Source organism: Choloepus didactylus, chromosome 4 (assembly GCF_015220235.1).
Source record: "Choloepus didactylus isolate mChoDid1 chromosome 4, mChoDid1.pri, whole genome shotgun sequence".
Taxonomy (NCBI): Eukaryota; Metazoa; Chordata; class Mammalia; order Pilosa; family Megalonychidae; genus Choloepus; species Choloepus didactylus.
In genome coordinates, this window is record NC_051310.1 from 144,742,866 (window position 1) to 144,769,054 (window position 26,189).

The 26,189-nt window shown below is 40.8% G+C and overlaps 1 protein-coding gene and 1 long non-coding RNA gene across 7 annotated transcripts in view; both read left to right on the forward strand.

Annotated features, from left to right (window-relative positions):
* MEIS2 (Meis homeobox 2) overlaps positions 1–1,168 on the forward strand; it is a 203,705-nt gene extending 202,537 nt beyond the window's left edge. For all 5 annotated transcript variants that reach the window (XM_037834345.1, XM_037834347.1, XM_037834346.1 and 2 more), the window contains one exon: positions 1–1,168. This exon is cut by the window's left edge and continues 274 nt beyond it. In XM_037834345.1, coding sequence (XP_037690273.1) covers positions 1–13 — 13 coding nt within the window. In that variant the 3' untranslated portion in view covers positions 14–1,168.
* Positions 1,169–8,958: 7,790 nt separating this feature from the next.
* Positions 8,959–11,091, forward strand: LOC119533391. 2 transcript variants are annotated; one of them, XR_005216634.1, is made up of 4 exons: positions 8,959–9,187; positions 9,560–9,734; positions 10,327–10,485; positions 11,062–11,091. It is a non-coding gene; the product is annotated as an uncharacterized LOC119533391 (long non-coding RNA). The 2 variants fall into 2 exon arrangements; XR_005216633.1 differs by lacking the exon at positions 11,062–11,091 and having other exon boundaries at positions 10,327–10,585.
* Positions 11,092–26,189: the final 15,098 nt, after the last annotated feature.

Sequence of the window (26,189 nt, forward strand, 5' to 3'; positions counted from 1 at the left end):
TCATGCCCAATAGTGGAAGGGAACTCAAGGGAAAAGGAAACACACGCAAAAACTATTTTAAGACTTTCTGAACTTTGACCAGATGTTGACATTTAATATGAAATTCCAGACAGCTGTGATTATTTTTTACTTTTGTCATTTTTCATCAAGAAACAGAGGACCAATTCGACAAGAACACAAATGTGAAATCATGGGCTCACTGAGACAATTCTGTCCATGTAAAGATCCTCTGGAAAAAAGACTCCGAGAGTTATAACTACTGTAGTATAAACATAGGAACTAAGTTAAACTTGTACATTTCTGTTGATCACTCCGTTATGTTGCCTCAAATAGTTTTAGAAGAGAGAAAAAAATATATCCTTGTTTTCCACACTATGTGTGTTGTTCCCAAAAAGAATGACTGTTTTGGTTCATCAGTGAATTCACTAACCAGGAGAGACTGTGGTATATTTTAACCTGTTGGGCCATTGAGAAAAGAACCACGCTGGAGACTAGATGAACGTTTGGCTGAACCTCAGCACTTGGACTCCAGCTTCAAGAATGTGTTTTCATGCCCAGCCTTTGTTCCTCCATAAATGTGTCCTTTCGTTTCAAACAGATCTTTATAGTTTGTGCTTCATAAGCCAATTATTATTATTATTTTGGGGGACTCTTCTTCAAAGAGCTTGCCAATGAAGATTTAAAGACAGAACAGGAGCTTCTTCCAGGAGTTCTGAGCCTTGGCTGTGGACGAAACAATCTAAAGTTGGGCAGCTTTCCTCAACACAAAAAAGTTATTAATGGTCATGGCAAAAAAAAAAAAAAAGAAAAAAATAAGGATTTTATCAGAAACTCAAAGCTTGGGGGATAAAAAGGAGCAAGAAAATACTGTAACAAACTTCGTACAGAGTTCGGTCTATTAATTGTTTCATGTTAGATATTCTATGTGTTTACCTCAATTGAAAAAAAAAAGAATGTTTTTGCTAGTATCAGATCTGCTGTGGAATTGGTATTGTATGTCCATGAATTCTTCTTTTCTCAGCACGTGTTCCTCACTAGAAGAAAATGCTGTTACCTTTAAGCTTTGTCAAATTTACATTAAAATACTTGTATGAGGACTGTGACGTTATGTTAAAAAAAAGGTGTTAAGTCACAAAATGCGGTAATAAATATTTCATTTTTGATTTTTTGTTAGGCTTTTGTGTTTTCAATGGTTTTAAGGCAAGGTTGTGCAATGCAGACTATATATGGTGTTAAAAGTAGGTGATGGGGTTTTTTTTCCCCATTTGAAATTTAACTTACCCATAATTTTTAAGGTAATCGTCTGTAGCTTTTCTATATATGTTTGACCTAGAAGTTCTACCAGCAGAAATTTTAAAGGTACGAAATTGCATGTGTGATAAGTCCCGTTGAAAGATCACTTTCAACATGGCTAACCTCCTTTTTTAGATGCATGACGTTAAAAAAATAAGTTTTCAGATAAGTTTTTCATGTTTATCCTCTGCCAGAATAAAGGGCTTTTCAGGGTTACTTTAACATCATAAGATATAATGTCTGTGCTCAAAGATAATTCGTCTGCCTGTGTTTTCCCTGTCTTACTAAAATACTGCTGAATATGTAAATTAAAATTGACATATAGACGTTCAACTTCTATGGAGTTTGAAATCCTGAGTTTAAAATAATACTTAATCATTAATATTTAATATAAATTCTAGCATGATGTCTTTTTATTTCAAACACTTACCTCCATGTGATGATTTGGGGCTAAACTTAAATATTTTCTGGAAAAAAAAATAATGCCATTTCCAAACTTTTATGCAACTTTCCTGGAAATCTAGGCCATTAACTTACTGATACTGCACAAAAGATGTCTGCTAAAGTGTGCAAAAGTTTTGTTTTTTTTTTTAATAATGAGGAATTTGCATCCTCCCTCAAATTTTCAAATAAATATACTATCTTGAAATTTTGTAACTCCTACATCTTGACTCCTATGTTTAGAAGGGATAGTATCATGCATTTTAATTACATATGTGATGTCAGTTGGATTGAAAAATACTTCATTATCTCCGCACCCTTAAACTTGGAAGAAGACCATAATTGTAAACAAATTTCTATTGTTTTGTATTATATTTAGTTAAGAATTTTTACAAATACATTTACCAGTTTGATTAATATGTTGCTGTTTAAACATAGAAATAACGCTTTTGGCACAAATTTACTGCTGATGCAGAAATTCTGTGTTACTTGGAAGGAGAAGGAGCTTCTCCCTCATTTTGCTTTCCCACTTCACATGGAGTCTTCTAAAATTTTAATATTTGAATATTTTTCTTTAACTTCTTTTAGGTAAACTCTGACAAGTTCCCCCATTTATAAATTAACTCTCATAAGCCAAAAAAAGAGTTGTTTGGGCAAAGTTTTTCTTCTTTTCCTCTCAGTAAAGTAAATGCTGAGGGTTAAGGTAAATCGGCTCCTGTTTAGGATCTGTTTTTAGAAATTATTAAGCTATTTCATTGAAATTTAGAGCCCAGAACTTTCTTCCCTGGTTTTAATGAGTAAAATCATCTCAGACTTAGTTTCTTCACCAAACCCACTTCCTACCGTGTTAACTTTAACCCTCTTAAATATCTGGTGATGAAGAATAATTATAATAATATGTTTGCATTTCTTTGACCCCACCCTCCCCCTGCTAAGATTAAGAGGTGATCGAGTTGTCCAATTTTATGTCTTTTTTATACCACCTCGGAAGACACTTGCTCTTATCTAGGGTTTACTATTTAGTATAAAGAGTTCCGATTTGGGTATATTTAAGAAAGACTCAGCTGTCAAAAGCAAAGAAACTGGGAATGGTGTTTTGACAACCATATAGTGTTAAAGGAAATACTGTAGTCTGAATAAAATTGCTTATGTTCTCCAAAACAAGAGTAATATAAAAACACTTTATTTATATAGAAAAGCAGGCGCAGAAATAAATTCCAAAGGTTTCCCTTTCTTTAAGAAATGCTGAGAGAACTCAGTCGCCATCTGTTATGGGTTGGGAATTGAGCAAGAAACCCACATTTCAAAGGAAAAAAAAAGACAGAAAAGACCAGGAAAGTCTCTCTGCGTCTCCTATCCATTCCTTCTCCTCCCTCTCACCCTCCGGGTCAGCGCTCTCACCCTCCCAGCTCATCCAACTTATATTTTCCGATGGGAGTCCCTCAGGATTCTCTTCGCCTCCTTGCCCCCTCCCGCCCCCGCGGGCCTGTTAACCCGGAGCAGATTTGGGGAGGGGAAATGTGGCTAATATCTCCAGCAGCTGTCAGAGGAGGGACCTTCCTTCAAAGGAGCTGGACAGGGATCCTCCACAAGTTCTCTGTTAGTCTTGCAGGCCAGCAATTTGATAAGGAGCCTGGACCTCCGCAGCAAGTTACCGCGACGTTGGAAGGGCCGGTGTGTGGGTGGAGCGGCTCCCCGCTTCGCGGCATTGCCCCCGCCGTCCACCCGGGCGGGTTGAGGCCGGACGTGCATCGGCGAGGCCGGGGTGCACGCAGACTCTCGGTGGTGCTCCGCACGGCCCCCCTGCGCGAGGTGCTACCCCCCACCCTCGCCCGGCCTTTTGCGCGCGTGTGTTAGAGTTAGACAGATGAGCTTCAACCTGATGGGGGAGGGGCGGGGGCACTAACAGTTGCAGTAATCAACTAAGGGCGTCGTGCGCTGTCACCCGGCTCCCTCCGTCTGGGCCCGGGCCGGGAGGAAGCTGCCGCGCGGGGAGAAAGTGGGTCTGATGAGCGAGGCCGGTCAGAGTGTGATGAGAATGGAGACCATCCGGGCAGTGTTTGAAGGGAGGTTTTAATATTAATAGTTTCGGTGTAGAGACAGAAGGGAGAGTGCGTCTACGGCTCCTCGGGGCAGACTCTGGGTGACAGCGATGATGGATGATCCGGCAGAGCCCAACAGCTCCTCCCCCCAGCCCCAACAGTGTCAAAGCTACTTTAGTTGAAGCTTTAGAAATAAAATAAATAAACAACACCCCCCCTTACTCTTCATACACCTCCACCCCCACCCCCGCTTTCCGACATCGATTTATGGATCATTATGAATCAATTACTGCTCTCAATACTTTCCCATTGGCTTAAATAAAACAGTCGAAACATGAAAACGTGGGGTGCAGTGGGGATTTTTTTTTCCCCTGACAGGAACAATCGCAAAATCCATTATCTCATAATCAGAGGCACTAGGTTAGGAGGGGAGGAGAAAGGAAGGGGTCGTCCAGTAAATAACTGGGGGGAACCCCCGAGGGGGGAGTCACCCAGCTGCTGCCTTTGTTGTGTTTCAAATGGGTTTGGCTTGTTTGTTTGGGGTTTGTTTGGGGGTTTTTTGAGCTGGGGAACCCGCGTGAGAATTAGATGCCTACAGGTTTTGTAACCTAATTATTTAACTCCTTTCGAGAAACCTATTTGAATGTGTGTCTCGGCAAACATCAGATGTTGTTGGTAGTGAGGTCGCACATGGGAAAAGGTGTGGAGGAATGGGTCCGTCTGGAGGGCGGATTTTCACTTTGTTGTGAGCAACTGTGGGGGATTCTCCCTCCCGCGGTCACTCCCCCCCTCCACCCCCCGTTGGCTGTTTTTGTTGTCCGAACTGGTTTGGATCTGGGACTGGCCGCCCCCATCTGCCCCCACCCCCATCTTGGCAGCCCGAGGCTTTTCTTCACTCTCAAGCCCCTTCCGCGGCGGTGCTCGAGGTTCTCTAGGTGTTTCTATGACTACATTGTGTGTGTGGGAGGGTCAGATGTGGGGGTTGCCCGCGAGAGGGCCGTTCCTGGGCGATCATTTATCAATGTCACCCACATAATGATTCTCTCTGCAGCCTCCTATTGATGAGGATAATTACATTAGCTCAGAGTGACTGATCAATGAAAAACCACCACACAAAAACTTCTTTACTCCTCTATAATACTAAAAACCGATACAGAAATAACATAGAAAGCCTGATTTTCTTTCCCTTCCTTATCCACCAATGGATTCTGCGCCCCCCGACCCCCGAAAAGGACGGGGGAGTAAAATAGGAAAATAGAACCAGGTTTGTTTCGTTTGAAGGAGGATGCAATTTTGCCCGTGAATGCATTTTCTCCAAAAGTGTTGGCTTCTTTCCTCCTTTGGTAAAGAATATCAACGGATTTGCTAATGTGAGTTGCTTTTAGACTGGTCTGTGGTTTCCCTTCTTTTTTATTTCTTTCCTCCCCTTTGGGCATTTTTTTTTTTTTTCCTGCTTCAAAAAGGACACAATTCTTTTATAAATAACTGGGAAAAGGAAATTACTCTAAGTTCTCTTTTTAAAAAGCATTTGCCTAAGTCGGGATTTCTTTTGTCTTTATCACTTCATAAAGTAGCGCAATTAAAGAGGAGATGTTGCATGGGTGTAAAGGGTGGATCCATAACACGGCGACACAATACGCTATTTTCTCGCCTGAAAGTTCGCAGTTAAATTACGATTTAGCTTTCTCTAGACTTAAAAATCAATATTTTCTCAATTAAAGAAAATTTTAATGCTTTACTTGTGAGTTGTTAAAGGCGCTGTAAATTTTATTGCACTGCTTCTTGGCTTTGGAGTAGATGCAGAAGGAGACCGGTTGATTCTCCTGGTCTTTTTCCCTCTCAAAGAACCTAGCCCAGGAACATCCAGTGGTTTCAGATCAAATCGTGGCAAACAAGGTAAGGAGGATTCCAAGAGGGATGGGGCAAAGGGTGGGGAGCCCGCCAACAGAGCTCTCCAGAGCCAGAGGCCATTGTCTTGTGTATTTTCACCTCTCTCCATCCCACCTCCTGAAAGTGACAGAAATGTCCATTTTCCTCTAATCTTTCTCTAAGGGGAAGACTCCTGTCTGCTCTGTCAGAAAAGGAGCTGCATTTGGGGAGGATTCTAGACTCTTACCAATGCCCTCCTTTTAAAACTTTCTTTGCATTATTTCATCAACTCTAAACTGGCTCTTTCAGAAATTCTGCCATATTTTATATGTGTTCTGGCCTCTGTGTCAGAAATCGTCCCTTACCCTTCTGAGCAGGCACTTTGTACAGATGTTTTCTCCTTCCACACATTCCACCCAGTAAAAGTTCCCACAGAGAATTAACTGTGGTGTGTTAATAGCCCAGGTCTGCTACTGCTCTCTTTCTTTTCTGCAAAGTTGAAATCTGGTCAAATGGAGCTTGGCATTGAACTCACGTTCTACTGTAGGCCTGCAGAAGCCCAAAGACTTGAGAATTCCAGGCCCAGGGACTTGGTGGGAAGCAAGGTAGTGAAACTTCGAGAAAGTAAGGGAAAGAGGAGGATAAGAAAATGAGGCTAGAATGGAACCTAATAAGAGAAGGATAAAGGCAAGGCAGAAAAATGAACCTTTGGGACCTCTCTGTAATTTAAAAAGGAATAATAATGAAGAGAAATCCAGTCTCTTAAGGCTTCCTATTAAATTTTTTCAACCCAACGTCTGTTTAGGAACAAGTCCTTAGAGATGCCAAGAAGGGCCTGAATTTCCAAATGGAACTACTCACAAAGTTCCTTTTTGTGCTTCCCTGTTCAGTTAATTTGCTGGGAGTGAGAAGACTAGGGAAAGGGCTATGTGTGTGGTGTACCAAGTGCTTAAGTAAGACTATGATGGGAAGGGGCACCTAGATATAATGAAGCTGCTGTTTAAAGCTGAATAGAAAAAGGGGGAATAGAGAAAAAGGCATACAGCACCTCAATGCACTTTAAAATAATTCTCACCCACCTACCTCCCTTTGTGTCTTTAATCACACACTGTATTGAATAGTATACATAGGTGGGGAAAATTTCTAGTTCATCATCTTTTGTCTGTGGACCCTCCGGATTGATCCCCCTTCCCTTAGATTCCTGACATGTAAGCCTAGACCACGGCCTTTTTATCAAGTGAGTGGGGCTTTGTTAGTGTATTTGTACTTTTCTGCTTTCAGACTAAGTTTCTCGCTTTGGAGGAGGGAGGGGGTGCAAGAAAGAAGGGGGAGGGGAGCCGAATACAAAGTCTTTATCTAGTTCTCACCAAGCAGGTTTCAAAATAGGAACTTAATGGGAAGAAAGACTAAAGAATTTAAAAAAAAAAAAAAAAGGAGGAGGAGGAGAGAATTGTTTATCACAACAGGTTTTCTTGTCTGGAAGAAAGATGATTCTGTGAATATTTTTCCATTTTCTGATGCTGTTTGCTTCATATTGAAACATTTTCTAATTTTAATCCTCTAGCAGACAAAACCTCAATATAAATATGACAAGGGCCACTGGCAAGAAAACGAACTTAAACTCAGTGCTGAGAGGGGAGGGGGCTGTGGGGAGGAGAGAGAGAGCCCTTTCTGATTAATAACTAGCAGGGTAATGTTGAGGGCTTTTTCTGCCCGATTGCCTTTTTGAATTAGAGCCGATTTCTTCACACTTCAATAGTGCCTGTCTCCTTTAAAATGACTGGCAGATTTGTTTCTCTTTTTTCTCTCCCAGAGACTTAATGATGTAAATTTTCTAATTAGTTAAATCATATCGCTTAAAGGCCTAATATTTACCCTGTAAGAAATGATCATCCTGATTCTGACCTCTTGAAATATTTCGAGAAATAACATTTGGCTTTTAGGTTGAGGGATGAGAGAGGATGAAGCTCTATTACGGGAAGCAGTTTAGAGTAGAGGAGGCATGGACCCCGGCAACATGTTAAATTAATAGTTGAAGTTGAGCTGGGCTCACACCCCAAGTCTGCTTTTATTTTTCAATCAGCGAAGATTTAATTGGCAGCCCTCAGGCCCAGCGATCTGATATTTTCTCATTAGTTTCCCATCACTAATCTTGAGTGTTAGATTGGCTTAAAGGTTGTCAACATTTGACCAATTTTATTTAAGAAAAAAAATCACGCATCATGACTCTGGGATGAGATCTGCAAATAAATCCTGCTTGGATCAGCGGAACTAACAGGCGAAAAAAATGTTGACTATTCATCGTCGTATTTGATAAGTTGCATTAACGTATGTTTCAAGGCTAGGGAGAGAGATTATACTTGTGCTGGGTAGAGGCAGATAAAAAGAAAGAGGTTGATGGGGGACGGAGTGCACAAATCGGGTGGGGAGTAAAGTGAGACGTAGATACATTTCGAACCGAGAGTGAATAACCCAAGTGGAAGAGCTGTAAGAATTTGGGAGCTACAGTTCGTCCTCCCCTTCCTTTTGCAGCTGCGTGAGCTTGGGCTGTTTCATCCAGCGATAACATTAGAGCGCCCCCTGCTGGCCAGCAGAGCAGAACGCTGCGGATCAGCCCCTGCCAAGCAAATCGCGCTTTTCTGCGCGTCTTCCCACCCGCCCCCATCTTCACCCCCCACTTCACAGATCCCTTCCACCGCCCCCCCACCTCTGTTTTGTAGTAAAACCCCGCGGCAGGGGAAAAACTTGTCAATAAATGATTTTAAAAAATGAAATAAAATATGAAAGAACCCCCACCTTCATTTGGCCTCCAGGGACTAAACTATCAAATGCCTAGGGAACGGACACGTTTTCTTTTTCTAAATCTCTTTATTTTCTGAGTTTTGTTGTAGTTTGTTGGAGGTATGTGTGTGTGTGTGTGCTTGTGTTTTCCTGCCGTAATGTACATTCCGAATCCGAGGAAATGTTTTTTTAATAAACGCTGTAGAAGTTCTTTTAAATGGCTATCTGGTGCGGAAAGAGTCCAATACAAAACAAAATCTGGCATCCTCGCAAAGTTAATCTCCCCGGGAAATCGCACCATTTTGGAAAAGTCACCAGGAATCGCTTTCGGAATTCGGACAGTTCCTTGTCACAAATAACCCTTTCCTGCACCTCAAAGAAATATCGGCCCCTGACCGATTTTTTTTTTTTTTTTCCAAAATAGAGAACGCCTTTAAAAGTTGTTACCGTACCCCCCATCTCCACCCCGGTACACACACACACCGGTCTTTTCCATTCATGTACCTGTTCTTTTCAGCCCGTGTTTCCCAATTTTACTTGAAACGGAAAGGGTAGTTGGAAGTGCCCAAAAATAAACCTCCAGTGTCTTTGACACTTGATTTTAATTTGGTACTTCACGTCAAATGCAAGGTGTGGGACTGGTACTGTTTGATGCTGTTTGGGATATTTTTCAACTGTTCCGGCGCACAGCGTCATTTTCTCGGCTTCCCAATTAATCTTCACCGGGATTTATGACCACTATCCAAGGCGAAGGCGCACAGGTAACGAGAGGCACAGCGATCTCGGGCTTAGCAGACGAGCCAACTCCACCGCCAGCCTCTTACTCTTGCGAAAGGTGCTGGGGAAGTAGCCCAGGCTCGGAAAAATTCTTCCGACCACAACTAGACCCCACAAAAAGAGTGTAAAACTGCAATGCGGAACGACTTTAGTTTGTGAGGAGTTTTTGTTTTTTGCTTTTTAAAGCACCGGATTGCAGGATTTTGAGAAAACAGTTCTCAGAAATGAGGCACTGGGAAGCAACCCCGGGCAGGGAGGACAGCGGGGGAAAGGCGGGTCTCTTGACTTTTATTTTTTACCAGGATATTAGGACTCTCTGGTTTAAAAATCCGTTCTCTTCCCTCGTTTCTCCCCAGAACCCTCCGTCACCCCTTCTCCAACGCCCCTCTTTGGGAACGCTCCGGGATGGGGACCGGGGGACTCCAGGGAACGAGCCCTCCTCGGCAGGCGACAGCAGCCCCGGTCTTCACGCCACAAAAGATGCCTCAGTCGGGTTGGGTTTGAAAAGTCGCTGGGGCTATTGTGACTGAGGTAAAGTTGAATATTTATGCTTCAAGCTGTTGTTATTATTTTTTGTCTGTTTTGAAGTTCAGTGCATCCAAACTTACTTTAAATATAAATCCTGGTCTGGGGAAGCAGAATCTCCCGACTGCCACTGGGTTTGATTTTTTGAAAGGTTCCCGTTAAACTCAGAAGTGGAAAAGAAGTTATCTGCAGACCACATGGGTCCACTTGAATATATAGAGACAAGGAAGGCAAGTGCCTCCATTGCAGTTGAATCCAAATAAAATATTTCTGGAAAGATATTCCCACAGATGAAGAATATAGGAAAATCTTGTTGTATTTGTCTCGGTTCAACTTAATGAAATTTGGAGACATTGACAGTCTGGTCAACGTTCTAAGTAAATTAATGAGACGGTCCTTAGGAAGAGACTGAAAAACAGCCCCTGCCATTAATCTTAAACCACTTGAAGATTATGATTAAAAGAATGGGATCACTAAGCATTATCATCTCAAATAGCTGTTAACTGACACCCCCCCCCCCCTTATTGTGGCAACAAAATAAACTCCACTAGGAATGGCATGTCTTCCTTTTTGTGTTTGTTTTTGTTTTGCTTTAAAGGCAAAGAAGAGAAAACAAAAGCAAAGAAAACCTTCTCAAAAAATCTTGGAATTGCTGCTGTTAAAAGGCTACTGTTTGTTTCTCATTTCATCTTTTGCTACGAAGGAAGAAGAAATCGAATGATGTGTCTACATCTGATGAGAAGAAAATACTAACAGTGTAGGTGCATTTGTTTTTATTGTTTCCCCTGAAAAAAAAATTTTAAGTATCCACCAATTTAGTGAGTTGAAAGCTGTTGAGATGTAAAAGATGTTCACTTATCCACAACTGTTCTCCGACTTTTGTTGCTTGGGTTTTGTGGGCTTTTGAATCAAATAGAAATAGTGGGAAAGAGAATTAGACAATTGCTAAGGAACAACAATGTTATACTCTTTCAAGTGTCTCCACCTAAGCCTGTATTTGAGGGCTGATAGGGAGGAGGGGTGCTATTTTCCCTTAATAAACTCCAAAGCCCTCATTAGACCCCAAAGAGAGGGGTGAGAATTCCATTACTGGGCATTTTGACAAAAAAATGGAAGCAGAGCCTCTCTGTTCTTTGAGCCCTAGGAAAGGACGCCTCTGAAAATATTCAAAAGCCGCTGTTTTCCTTTAAAGCCCTGAGTTGGGCGGACCCATCAGGGAAATACACAGTAATTAACATTTTAAAAAGCAAAATGCTGAAACGAAGGACTGTGGCTAACAACAACAACAAAAAACCATGCTAAAAATTATTCTTCAAACCCTGCAAATTTCTAGATGCCACGAAAATCAATGCAAACGCTTTCCCAATCCTCACTGAGAAGACACTCTCCTGCCGCGTGAGGATTCCAGTTTAAAGTGGAATGGGAGATCCTGCCTCCTCTAGAGCAATAGGAGATGTTACCCCGAGTCTGAGGTGAGGTGATGTAGGGGGTGTCACTTCCCCCGGCACGCGCTTCCCACCGGTGCCCTCAGCTCCAGGCTGAGGCGCGGGAAAAGCGAGAAGCTGGGGCGCCCCCAGCCCAGAGTCTCCAAGGGGGTACCCGAAGCTCCTGAGGCTCTTACCAAATCAAAGAGTAAACACAAATAGGCCCCCAGAGGCCAAAGGGACGCAGGATCTCGGTCCCGAGGCGCATTCAAAGGCCTGCCCAGTCCCGGGGCCAGGCTCCGGTGCCCCGTGGAAGAAAGGCTCTTGTGCCACCGGCTTTGGTCCCGGTGAAAATGTGAAACGCAATGCAAGGGACAGTCTCTCTCCCCAGCGCTAGGATGTGGTGTGAGAGTGAGTGAGTGTGTGTGTGTGCGTGTGTGTGAGGGGGGGAGGAGAAACACGTGCGCTTGGTGCGGCCCTCCGGTCGTAGACGTCAGCTGGGAAAGTTAATGGTACCCGCTTCCCGGGCCCGGAATCCAACCTCCTCCTACTCTTTTTCCCATCTCGCTTAAGCCACCCCAACCTGCTCCCCAAATCTGGGCCATGCCGGGACAGGTGTGGTGGCAAGCGCCTGGGAAAAGATCCGCCGCAGGAAAGGCGGCGGCGGGAGGTGGGGGGAAGCGGGGGTAGGAGTGGGGGTGGGGAGGGACTGGGAAGAAAGATGGAGCTCAGACATTCCTATCTTCGAGTAATTGTCATCACACTCAATCTTTTCACCCTGACCTACGGTATCCAAATAGCACAGATTGATTCGCGGGTAAATCGCGCTCATGGAAACCTCGAGATCTGACGCGGGCTCCTGAGACCTGCACAGTCTTTGCTTCGATTCAAAAGTATGATTTTAATTTTCTTAATGAAGGCTCGCTCTAGAGCTCAGCTGGTAATGGCTGTGCTGAGTTTAATAGACTTCTGTCGAACAGAAAAAGACGGATAACTATCGGTTATAAGTAATCTGCTCTAATGCAATTATTTTCCCAGGTTCGAATGTCATTGTGCCGAGAGAGCACGAGTGAATTAGGGCCCCAGAGACCGCTGACGCCGAGCAGGGCGACGGCCTGAAATACGGGCCGAACCTGTTTTGTGAGATGCACTTGGGTTAGGGGGTCGGGGTCGAAGGCTTCAAAGCCCGTGGTCTGCACGTGTGAAAAAATCTCTTTCTTGCTGGGTCTCTCGCTCTCTCCTCCCTCCCTCTCACGTTACCTTCCTCTCTTCTCCTTTCCCGTCTCCCTCCTCTTCTCTTCATCCCCCCCCCCCCACAAGCTTCTTTTACTTTTTTCTCCCTCTTCTTTATTCTCACCTCTTGCGGGGATAATTTGTTAATTTCCTCTTTCCTTCTCTATTTTGTGTGTTTTGTGTATTACAACCGGATTTATTAAATCCAAAGTATTTATCTGAAACACACTCATATTGAAGTGGGCTCTTGGGCTGTAACAGTCCGTTCACTTTTTGAAATCCAAAAGAAATGGAATGTTTAAGATATTAATGTCTTTGTGTACACATACCCAGGCAAAATCCCGAGAGGGTTATTTCTATCCGAATATAGAGCCAATGAGGGTCACTTCAGCTGCCTAAGTTCTAACATAAATTGATATTCGTGGCAATTTTTACCAGGACCTTTCCAACTCTTCTTAGCTCTCCACTTCACTTCGTCTGGTAAACACAACCGCAGGCAAACGTGAATTTTAGAAAATAAAAATAATGAACATGTTTCATATTTTCTAATTAAAACAAAAACAAAAACAAAAAACCACAAGCCAGATCGATGGATGGGAAAGCCTTGCGTTCTCACCTAGATGAAGGATTTGAAGACAGGGCAGACCCGCAGGCGAGAGGAGCGTGCCCTCCGCAGCCCAGCCAGGACCCTCGATCCCGGGCTCTCCAGTCTGAACCTCCGCTCACTGCCACGCCAGCCCCTGCTCTCCCGGCCAGCCTCTTCCCCGGGAACAAAGAAAGTTCTTCTTGGTACTTAGACAAGGGAAGGGTTAAGTGGAACCCCGAGCTGTGACAGTTCCAGACCCTCGAGGTGAGAGGAGACTAACTGGGTCAGGCGCGCCTTTGACTCGAGTTCCACAGTCCAACTTGGTCTAGCGGTTCCATAGTCTTGTAAATCTCCACCCCCCACCCCGCACCACCTTCTTCCCTCCCTTCTTCTCTTTCTCCCTTCCTCCCTCACACACACACACACACACACACACACACACAGGCGGCCTAGGCACTCGTGCACACAAACGTCTACGAAGCTCTGCAATTACTATCTACTCTTTCCTGATCCAATTCCAGCCCATTTCCCCTTGCCTCTGCAACCACGCCTCAAAACAGGAAAGGAAGAACATCGAAACAAACAAAAAGTCCTTTTACAAAACACCCTCAGGTCCCCCTGCGTGAGGAAGAGCAGCTGGTGCCCTGACGCAGGGACTTGGGACACGGCGGGGAGAGAGGCCGCTCGCTGCCCTGGGCCTCGCGGTGAATACTCTTCCTGGAGGGTGAGGGTTGGGTGAGGTTGGATCCAGGTCGCCTCCCACCTTCTCTTCCCCCACGCTGTTCCGGGGCTACTGGGAACGGAATTGGGTAGAAACTCCGTCCTATGGCCCCAACTCCCAGGACGCGGAGACTGAGCGCAAGCAGGGGTGGGGGGTGGGGCGGCTTGGGAGAGCCACATCCGAGCTCCTTAAAGCGCTTAGCCTTGAGCGCCTTTAAAGATAGGGAAGGTCGCTCGACAGTGACCAGGCCCAGCCCCAGCCCATTCTAGCAACTTTTGCTGGGAGGAGGTAGTTGGGGCCTTTGAATCACTTCGGGTGGCCCCAGGAATGGAGAGTTTGCTTCTGGCAACAGAAGTGGGAGTCAGCCAGTCTCTCTTTCTCCCTCCCTTTCTCTCTCTCTCTCTCTCTTTCTCTCTCTCCCCCTTCCTCTCTCCCTGTCCCCCCCCCCCCCCACCTTCCTTTTTCTTTCTCTTTCTCTCTCTCTATCCATCGTATGGATGAAGCCACTCTGGATCTTTAGATGTCTCTCCCATCTCTTCCAAGGGCCCACCTACAGGCTCTGCCAGGTGGTTTTGGCTACCTGGGAAAGGAATAGGAAAGACCCAGAACCCCACTCACCGAGCCCCACCTCGCAAGCTCTAGGTGGATTCACTTCTGCTTTTGAAAAGTAGATGGGAGAGGAGAAGAAAGAGACTAGTGTCCAACTGCGAGTTTTCCAGGATACCCCTCAGCTAAACAAGGTTGAAATGGGCTTGGAGGAGAGTGAGAAAAAGCCAGTTATCCTCCAAAGCCCCCAAAGAGAAACCTCCTTGGAGGAAGAAAATCACAACTTCAAATATCCAGTCCAAAACTTCTTGCAAAGGTATCTTGGTGTTCCAACCTGTATCATTGTCCAGGTTCTGGGTTCTCTCAGTTCATTTTCACCTCTGAAGCAACTGACTAGGTTAGGTCTGGGGAAATACAAGGAGAGCCAGTCAGAGTTAAGTTTGCTACTCCCTCATTTACCCTTCCATTTTAAAAGTAAGTAGAAGGAAAGCTTTTTTTTTTTTTTTTTTTTTAAGTGATGAAAATGCACAATTATTATATTCACATGGAATTCAGGTGTAAAAATATCTTTCCTTCAACTGTGCTTAGAAATGTCTACAGAAGGGCTGCCCCAAATGCAGTACACTTTTATAGAACAAGACACTTAAATTTAAGTTTTAAGGATTAAAGAAATTGAATGCCTGATGCCCCTTTCCAATGCTTTCACATAAAGAATAGATCTCAAGAATATCTCAGGTGACCAAAACTCTTAGATCAAACTAACCTAATACAAAAATACCACACTATTACTACTTTAAAATCAGTTCCCTGATAGAAGTTAGAGGCAAATATCTGGCAGCTTTTTCTGCTCATGTATTTACCCAGGTCTCTTCATTTTAATACTTACATTTATTAATATTAATTTATTGTTTAATAATAAACTGCTCAAAAGGTATAATATTGCCCCACCATAACACAGTGAGGGTAGTTCGGTTTATACTTTGAACCTTGTCCTTGGGTCTTAGGACCTTCCAATGTTCAACTGAAGTGTAAATAGAATAAGGTCACAGGTGATTGGCAAGTTTAAGTTACTTAGCTCAATTACAAACTTTTATTTCTAAATTATGTTCACTTTGATTTTTCTGTTTCACTACAAAAAAACTCAGAAAGTCCAATGGGGGCAGACAATTTATACCATGCCCTATGTACCATTATTTATTTGTAGAAACATCTTGTGCTATATGCCTCCTTTATTTTTTCTATGAAGACCAAGTCTTTCTAATCAGACTTAGAAACAATTGCTATCATGCTAGTTCAAAGGCAATGACTTTAAAGACTGAGTAATCACTGAAGTTTGACAACTTTCTAAAATATCTCTAAATGTCTAATCTGCTGGCAGAACCTGCAGACTGTGCAGAGTCTGATTTTCAGAATCTGGGCATGCCATATTCAGTGCCCATCTATCCAAACAATAGGCAGGAGTACGATTCATAAATATGTACTCTACAACTCAATTTCCACATAATATCTCAAGGTTCTCGTATGCATTATTTAGTAGATAACCAGGCTCTTCAGATCAAGGATCATGCTGCCACAACTGGAAATTTTTTCTTTCCTTCCGGCTCTTCTTCCGCCCACCACCACCCATGAGAGAAATAGCTGAATCCTCCCCTTCCACCATTATACGATAGCATCAGCTTTTAATCAGCAAGAGGCACTCCTATTTAAATTTACAGGATGACCCTTTATTTCATTTAACTATTCTTTTGGAGGAAAGTGAAACAAGAGCACCACCCTTATTAATTATAAGATTGATGGGGTGAAAAAAGCAGAATGAATTTGGCTTGCAAATTATGAGTAGAGGTATGAATATTTATAACTGTGCCAGGAACTGTAGTCATGAACCCTGGTTATCAAGCTTGGGAGACAGTCAGACCAAGGAACTCAAAAGGAGGGTTCAGTCTCCCCAAATCTGACATGTCATAAATGGGAAACTTCTAAATTAGACCCAGGGTGGCTCCGGTCAAATCAATTCCTTTTCTTTTTTTTTTCCCCAAGCTTGCTAAACATGAGCTTACTTGTAGTGGCTTCCATCATAAACTAATAAGCTTTAAAACCTTTTAAGGTAAAAGCAGATACCTAGAAGTTTTGTGAAGAAAATCTATTCTTGTGTTTTTCTTACTTGAAATTCATTTGCATTTTATGCAAACTTAACTGTAAAATGTTGGTGACATATATTTTTAAATATTTAAATTTTAAACTTTTTTATTCAGTGTAAAAATATCCTGGGTATAATGAGAATTAAGAAGACACAATCTAAGTTAGATACAGATAGGAAGAGAGTAGAAAAGAAAACAGCAATGAGAGAGAGATAAGAAAAGTTTCTCTTTGCTTGTTTTCCATTTTATGTACTACTAGGCTTACTCATGAGTTAGTCACAAAGCGACAAAATTTAAGAGAAAGGTGAAGACAGAAAGGGAGAGGGTCGAAACAAGGATTTAATAATTCAGTAAAGACAGAATGTTCCCTTCTTCTCTTCATCTTGATTATACATTTAAGAGTTTCACTGTGTTTTGGAAAAAGGGATTTAGGAGCTTGAGATGTAATGAGCTCAGTGACTCTCTTACCACTAGTTTCTTTTCTGTAAAAGGACTTTTGTGTGGGAGGCTGATCCAATCCTGTGAAAATGGTTCATTCTGACATCAGAGCCAGCTTAGCACATATATTTTGAAAAAGAAGACAAGTTGCTTTCAAACAGAAATGCTAAGCATTCTAAAAAGCATAAGCAATTAAAAAAATCCTCCTCAAATTTTCTGAAAAACTCCCAACGACATATATATGTGTGTGTGTGTGTGTTTATGCTAAATTGATGCTTTATGTATATCCTGTCTCAACTTGTCTGTTCTTTGTAAGGATATAATTTTTTTAAGGAAGTGATACCACTGACAACAATTTACGTAAATTCACAAACCTTGAAATTGATGCATTTCCTATCAATCACACTCAGTAGATACAGTAAAACACATTCAACATTTGTATATCAACAGTGGCTCACAGACAAATCTGTTTTGTTCAATTTAAATGCTCTTCAATGTGTCATTTCATATTTTTCTTGAACATGTTATGGGTTAGTCATCTTGTTTCAGCTGATTGCTGAATCCTTACCCTAATGAAAATTCAAAATAGAGTATTTACTTGTTGTGGATTTTAGAGCTGAAAGGTGGGCTGTAGAGACAAATTGGGTGATCCCTCATATCTTCCTGACAGGGAAATGAAGGTGCAAAGATGGCAACTGACCAGTCCAACTCACAGAATAGTTAGCCACAGGTTTCAACAAAATCCCAAAGCTCCTCACTTAAGGCTGATTTTTCTTACTGTACAGTGTTTTCCCATTTTCTGCCCTTTATATCAGAGTAACATGTATAATACTAAATGTAGGCTTTTCTACTAATATTTTTCTTCTCAGCACACTGACAATGAAATCCTTATTAAATAATAATAAGATATTGACTGGTCTGTTTGCCAATATGAAGATTTGTGGCTGATCTGTGATGTCTGTATTGATTTGGAAAGAATGAGGTCTACAGATAACCTGGAGGAAAAATAGATCTCAGTATTGGCACAAAAACAAACTTTGTATTAATAGAAATGCTAACCTTCTGTGTTTATTGTTTGCACATCAGTTCATTCAGTCAACCTAGAAATTGATATAAATAGCAATAACTGAAAAGTGTACTTCAAAATCTCCAAAAATGCTCACCAAGGGTGTTTAAACTAATACACAAGTCCCTTGACTTCAGCACTAGTAGCTTGCTTCTAGGTGACTTTCCCCATCTGGCTCTTCTCTTCACCCCAAATTGAACCCTACGTGTGTTCCACATTTTTTACTTTAAGGGGATGATCCTATATTTATGATGGCCTCTTCTGTCAAATTGTTATCTCTGTAGCTTCCTGTCAGACATGTCACTCAAAGTTTTCTTTCCACCTCCCTTTACCCTCTGTCATAGTAACTCAGAGAAGGGCTAATCCAAGTAGAATCTACTTCGCCTAGAATGTATAACTAGGAGACCTTTTTTTCTCACTCCTCCACCCCCTCCTTTCTTTGTTTAAGGGCTGTTCACCACTCCTCCTTGTGTCAAAATTGTCTGTCCAACCTGTTTCTCTTAAGATTCAAATGCCCAACTTTTGTGAGAAAAGTTTGTTTATAAATGTGTTTGCCTTATATTTTCTGAGTCTGTGGTACTTAGGTTAATATTTACGCAAGAAACAAAATAACACTGAAACAAAAAAAGGCCTCCAATTTCAGAAATTTCTGGAATAAAAATAGCAAATATTTGATTTTTAAACACATAAAAAAATAAAATATTGAACTTGTTCAGGTGCAAACTCTTTCTTTATCAGAGTTACCACCTTTTTGCTACATTTCCATTTCATTATTTTTGGATGAATATGATAAATGATCATTTAATCTAACCATTTTTATTTAATGTTCATAAAAACTGGTAGGTTTTCAAACAGATGTGGCTTGATATGGTTCAGTGAATTTAGTGGACTTCTCATATAAATGGAATAATAACCATAGGGAAGATGAATTTTATACCTAGGTTTACCTCTTCTAGAATGTGTCTAATTATGATTACAAATAGTATTTATTATGTTTTATGCAACATACATACAGCTGTCCAGACATGGCACAAAACCTTAACTTGATCACTGCCCTCTAGAATTTATAGTCTGAGATAATACTAACACCAAAAATACCAAGAAATATGTACAAATAAAAAATGTCACTGTTATATATTCTTTTTTTAATAAAAAGAAATGTAATGGAGCCTAGTTTATGAATGAACAAATATTTATCTTCTTCTAGTTTAAATATTTTTCTTCAGACCCAAATAGATGGTTGGGAAAGAAAGTTTATTTCATTTATTTTATGTCCATTAGAGATGACTTGGAGGAAAAACGAATATATTCCTCTTTTTATTGTTTTTAAGAGATTAGTAAAGAGATGAAGGTGTCAGTCAGAGCTGTCTAAGTGGAGAGCATATATCAGTATCGCTAACAAAGGCAAGAAAGCACAGTGGTTTCAAACATAGCTTCACATCAGACTGCCTGTGTCTAAATGTAGGTTCAGCCACTAATTAGCTATGTGACTTGAGGCAAACTAACATTTCTAAACTTCTCATAGGGTTTTTACTTGGTGATCAAGAAAGTTAATGCACAAAGGAGTTTATGTTAGTGCTTGGTTCATGGTGAGCATTTAATAAATATTAGTTAAAATTATTGTCATTAGTAGAGCCCATAATTAATGGCTAGTGAATACCCAACCCTCCCTCCCAGCTTAGACAGGACCACATGTGAACAATCCCTGAAATTCAGACATCTTCTACTTTTAACAATTGTGTAGAAACTCAGCAACTTCTGTTAGTAGAGCTTCCCCACTTATTCTTTATCTTTTAGGTCACTTCAATTGGTTTTATGTTTGTTCCTGTATACTTACTCTTTATTATTCCTTCTTTTAAAAGGCCTACATGGCACACATATTTGCATGCCAGTCATTCAGTAAATGGTTTATTGGGTTGTTTGGTTTTCAGATAGTGGGAAGGCCACTGGACTGGGAGTCACAGAAATTGGATTCTAAATGTATTTTTCCTGCCATTGATTAGCTATGTGACTGGACTTCTGTTTCTTCACCTGTAAAATAAGTTGGAGTAGAAAATATCCAAAGTCTTTCTGGCTGTAATGGTAGATTATTGCATGATTCACATAAGAAACTTTTCCTAGTAGAACTTTGTTCTTTCTTCATAGTGTATATTAAGAACCTATTCAGTGCCTGGCCCCATTTTAGGCCCCGGGACCTAAAGAGAAATAAGTAGAGTTCTGTTCTCAAGAGACTTACAGTCTGGTGGAAGGACAAACATTACATTAAAGCTTGGTAAGTGCTATGTTAGAGGTAAATGTAGGAACTAGATAGAAGCAACATTTAACCAATGGAAACAAACACATAAGCAGTGGAAAGATCAGGGAAATCTTTGTAGAGAAGATGGCACCTGAATTGAGTCTTGAAGAAGACATAAGAGTTAATGAAGATGTGAGTAGAAAGGCAATCCAAAACAGAACTCTACGTGCAAAGAAACAAAAGGGAGAGAAAGAACAGATCATTAGGGAACTCCTGGTAGTTCATCAATCTGGAGGGCAGAAGGTGTGGGTAAGTCAGTAGAGGTGACTCTTCTCTTCACTCTTCCATCTCTCACTAGTCAATCTCATCTACTCCTTTCATTTCAGTTACCCTCCATTTGCTTATGATTCCCCAATTTATATCTATAGCCTAGAACTTGCTTTTGAACTTTAGACCTAACTATCCAACAAATATCCAATGGATACTGGACATCTCTACTGCTCTGGAGTCACCTCAAACTCATGATTTTTGCCCACAGTGAAACACCTTCTCTTGTGTTTACTATCTTGGTAAACGGTATTACCATCCACCCAGTTGCTCATGCTAGCAATTTGAGTTTTATCCTTGAGACTTCCTTTTCTTGATCTCTGATACCCCCCACATACAATCATTTCCCAAGTCCTAAAGATTATGCCCTCTAAATGCATCTTCAACCCATATACTTTTCTCTGTTTCCACTGCTATCACCCTTGGACTTCATGTTTGTCAAATCTGATTCTGACATATTCTTGTTTTAAATAATTCAACTATAATACACTATTTTTAGGATAAAGTCCAAACTTCTTAGCAGGACTGAAAGCCTTGCTTAATCTCATTACTCTCTCCCCATCTCCAGCCCATCTGTAATCCCTCATTCTCTTTGCTCCAGTCACATTTCCCTTCTTTATGTTGCTCAAATGGTCTAACCTCCTTCCCACCTTAGGGTTTTTGTACAATTCTGTCTCCTCATTTTGAAGGGCTCTTCTCTCTTCCACCACACCCCACTTCTAACTTGACTATGTCATTTTTCTGATCTCATTTCAAATGCCACTTCCACGGGAAAGGTTTTATTGGCCATTTTCTCCAGATTAGGTTAGATTCTCTGTTCATAATAGCATTAGCATTTCATTTGTAGCATTATCAAACCTATATTTAATTAATAATTAATTTTGTAATTTATTAACTTAATGTCTGTTTTCCCTGCTAGACCATGAGTTTCATGAGGACAAGGTCACCACATTAACCTCAATGTCTGATAAATATTTTTTGAAGGGTAAAGGATGAAAAAGAGGGGGCGGGGAATAATCTTATCAAATAAGATAAAGCCTGAAAGGTGTCCATTGGATTCAGCAACAAAAAGATCATTGGTGACCTCAGAGAAGGCAGTTACAATGATGTGGTGTGGGCAGATGGCAGGTTGAAGTGGATTGAAGAGCAAAGGGGAGGTGAGAAAGTGGAGGCAGTACATATAATCTAATTTCAAGAATGTTGTTCACGGGAAACATAAAAACTATATGGCAATAGATAAAAGGAAATGTAAGATCAAGGGAATGCTTTGCTTTTTGACAGAAGAGAGATCTGAGCTTTTTATATGCTGAAGGGAAAGCAATATGAGAGAAGATATATACCCTAATAGGGATATTAAAGATATAGGGCAGAGAAAAGATAAGTTAATGGAGGAAGGTCAGGAGGTTTGTAGTAGAGGCTGAAATCCAAGCAAAAGATTAGTTTTGTAAAAGTTAAAAATCACCTCTTCATTGAGAGAAGAAGAAAGAAAGTAGAAGCAGGTGTACATATGGATTAAATAGAGGTGTGGAGCCCAGAAGACAATGTGGGTTCTACATGATAGCCTGAATTTTCTGTCACTTGTAGGAGATACTCTGAGAAAGAAGGTGGTGGGGGGAAATGAACATAGAGAGAGGGTTGAAAGCTTAGAATCACTTTTGAGGGAAATGGGAGAAGAAGCTGATCAGGATCAGGTCAAAACATTGCTGAAACTTGTGAAGGGAAATTTGTGGTGCCAACCATCCATATCATTGTGTAATTTTGTCCAGAAGTGCACAGCAATTTCAGCAAGGGGGTGAGAGGCTTGGATTCTTCCAAGTCTGAGAGTTTGTGGGGAAAGCGCATTTAGGAAGTTGAGAATACATGTTGGAGAGTATTTGAATTAATGAACCATTGAGTCTAACGATAAGGAAGAAAATGAAGACACACATGTGTAACAAACGGAATACAGTTAGTGACACAAGGGTTGGGCATTTACTTGAGAAAGAAAGTGAGAGATTTTGAGAACTAAGAAAATATAGAGGAGTGGAATTAGAGATTGTTATATCAGAATTTCAGATGTACAGATGGAAGTTTCCTGGATGATAACTAGGTCCATGTTGACCATGGAAGTAGATACCACAGGAGGCATTTTCATGTTTGCCCTAAAAGTTATGATAGTACCTTCCTTTCTTCTCGTCTCGCTTCATGCTATGACCTTCTTTTATGCAACTTGGGCCAGATCATTAAAAAAATGACAAAGGAGAAAATGGGTTTACTCATTTGCTCTTTCACAGTTTAATTCAATTCACTTGAACCAATATTTAGTGTGTGAATACCAGGTATCAAGGCATTACTGTGTGGTGGAGAAGGATACGCTGTTTAAGAAAGGGGAAGATATCTAAGTTGGGCCATGGAAAAATGGGTTGAGAAGAATTTTAGTCAGAAATAATAACATAAATAAGATGTACAACAATATGATGTCCGGGGGGATACTAGCAAGGAATTTTGTATGACAAAAGCATGAATAGTCAAGTGGAGGTGAGGCACAGAAGGCCTCATAGACCATACTAACAGGGTAATAAGGAGAGCTGGAGAGTTTTCTGTTAACTCTGTGGAGATTCGATTGGAGAGGAGCAAAACTAGAGGCAGCAAACTTAATGATGTCAACATTTAATAGCTCTATGACTTTAGATGCATCTGTGACTGGAAGGAGAGGTATAATTTAAGCATGGAACATCTTGTGGTGCCAAAAAGTAAGAAAGATCTCACAGATCAAAAAAAAAAAAAAAAAAAAATGACGGGAGCATGTCAAAAGGGACACTGAAGCCAGCTTGCAGGAGCTTCCACTTATCAAATCTGGCATGATTAGAGCATCAAAATAAATAAGGAGAGTGATGGATTATTATCTATTGAACAAAATAAGAATCTGTGGGTCTGTAATGATAATAAGTGGATAAATAAGAAGATAATGCTCTTCTTCACAATAGTATGTCAACTAATACATATAAAAAGAAGAAAAATCATCCTGTACAGCCATCATAGAAAAGATTGATTCAGGCAAGAATCATCAATGGATGACTAAATCTAGTGGGGGAAAAGTTGATTAAGAGCAGGATATTTACATGCTATCAAAGTATGTCACCAGAAAGTATGGATTAATTACCAAAGGAAAAATAGTAACTGTACAGTGGAGAAAACAGAAAACATTAAAACTAACATCACCAATAAAGAGGATGAGCTTCCAATGTGATGCCATGAGAAGGGTATATCTTTACATCTGTGGTATTCCAGCTCCAAATGTATGCAGAAACTGAGTGTAATTATGATGGCACATCACACAGACTCATATTGAGGAACATTCTATAAAATAACTGGCCTATATTCTTCAAAATAAAGGCTGAGGAACCATTCCACTTTAAAAGAGACATGACAGGTGATCAGTGATCCTGGACTGGGTTCTGTATGGAAAAACTTGCTATGAGTGACATTATTGGGGTAATAGATGAAATTGGAGTATGGACAGTAGATTAAATGAAGGTCTTGTGTCGATGTTAAATTTTCTCAAATGATAACTGTACTACGATTATTTAAGAAAATACACACTGAAATGTAAATGAATAAAGGAGCATGATGTATGCAATTGTTTAGGAAAGAAATATATAAAGGAAAAGGAAGAGAGAGAGAGAAAAAGGAGAGACAGAGAGACAGAGAGCAAGAGAGTGCACTAATACAAGTGTTTGAAGATGATGTAAAATTTGTTGAATTGGGGAAAAGTTGCACAGAAGTTCTGCAAACTTCTTGTAAATTTTCTGTAATTTTGAAATAATTTCAAAATAAAAAGTTAAAAATTATGAAAAAAAATTGGACCCATTGAAAGCTCTCAATATAAGTTAACTATCAAATTCTTGCAGTATTTCAAGTAAGAGGTGATGGATGGCCTGACGGCAATTATCAGGCATTGATGTTATGGATATAGTAAACAGAAAATATTCATGTTAGCTGCACTGGAAATTCTGGCAGTCGTTTGGGGAGGGCTCTATGACATATTCTTACTGTGTGCTAAGCAGCAGAGCAGTCCATCAAGCTTAGTGCAGCCAGGTTGGCTGCGGTGCCCTATATGAAACCTCTGTAGGGACAGAAGAGGAGAGAAAAGGCTAATTCATTTTTGGATAGTCAAAAATCTTCTCCTTTCCTTTCCCTTCTCTTAGGGGGAAAATCAGAGGGAGGAGGAGGTAAAGAAAGGAAGAGCAGGGAGAACTGTTATGGGAATGTTCCAGAATGGGCGTTCTGGAAGACAACTCCTTTCTCTATTCCTGCAGACTTCCCTTGGCTGCCAGCCATTTAGCCTAGAGTTGTTTATGCCCAAGCCTGGCTCCCTTTCAAGAGTAGAAGGTGAAGTAGTTCACCTCCTCTTTCAGGTCTACGTAAGATACTCCTGTGGTTCAAGATCAACATATGTGACTCATTTGCAGCTGTAAAGTTGCGTGCCAGCTCAGGCAGCACACACAAAGTGAGATGGAATAGATTATGTCATCTCAGCAAAGTGTTGATTAGTTGAATAAAACTAGTTTGAGCAAATAGATGAGAGATAGTTTCATTTAAAATATTCAGTATGTCCTGCTTTCTGACAAAATAAAGCTCAAGATGACTTTCTACCATCTTGAATTATTCCACCTTACCAAACCCTCTCCCAGTGATATTCAAATCCCACTGGACAATGCACCAGGTCAACAATATACCCCTCACTTTCCTTCTTCTATGGCTTTGCTCATTTTATTATTTAAATCAGGAATCCTTTAGGTTACTACTGTCATATCCATCCTTAGGGAGTCAGTTCAAATGCCACCAACTTCTGGAAGCCCTCCAACTTATTTCTGAGCAGAATGGAATACATTTCTTCCTCTGGTCTATATAAAGTATTTTATCTACATATACGTGAACATATTGTCAGAAGATTTAACCTAAATAAATTAACTTTTACTAAAGTGCCTCTAAGTCATCTCTTTCTATGCTTATGTTTTAAAAATACTCAAAGAACTACTGAGAAATGGAAATATTGCAGGAGTGAGAAAGTTATTGGATATTTGTTAGAGAGAATGGGATGAAGGAAAACATGAAATTAGAGGCACTACAACTGAGAGGCCTGTGTAAAATTATGTAAGGAAAGTATTTTTTTTTTTTGTGCTGTATGTATTTTAGTTTTAGAAACTTGGGCTCCTTTGAAGAGCATTAAGTTTTATGTCATGTTAAGTAGAGATATTGCTGTTCTGTATATAAAACTTTATCTTTGGATTATTTACCTTTTCTTTTCTTTCAGTAACCATTGTCTTTCCAACTCCATCTTCAGGGACAAACAATTGGTCAGCTGAGTGGTATCATTAATAGAAGCATCAATTTTAGAAGCTCTACTTCTGGAAGTGGAATAAAAAGGAGGTGTAACCCAGAGTTTAAGATGCCCACTGGTAATGAGGGTATTTGAGTGATGGTAATTGGCAAGGAGAAAGACTTAAAGATCTATCTAGAGACCAACCATCACACTCCAGGCACGCTGCCAGATAAAGACTAAAAACAGCATGTAAAATGGCAAGAAAAATATGCTCCTTGGATTCTTTAATGTCATAAAAGCCACTGGGGAGGGCTTAAAGAGATATGCTATTCCTGAATTTTTTGTTCATGGAACTTCTTGTTCCATGACTTTTGTAAAAACTTTTGGCATCAGGGAATGGGGACAAGGAATATCATCTTCAACAAAGTGTAACCCCTGGTC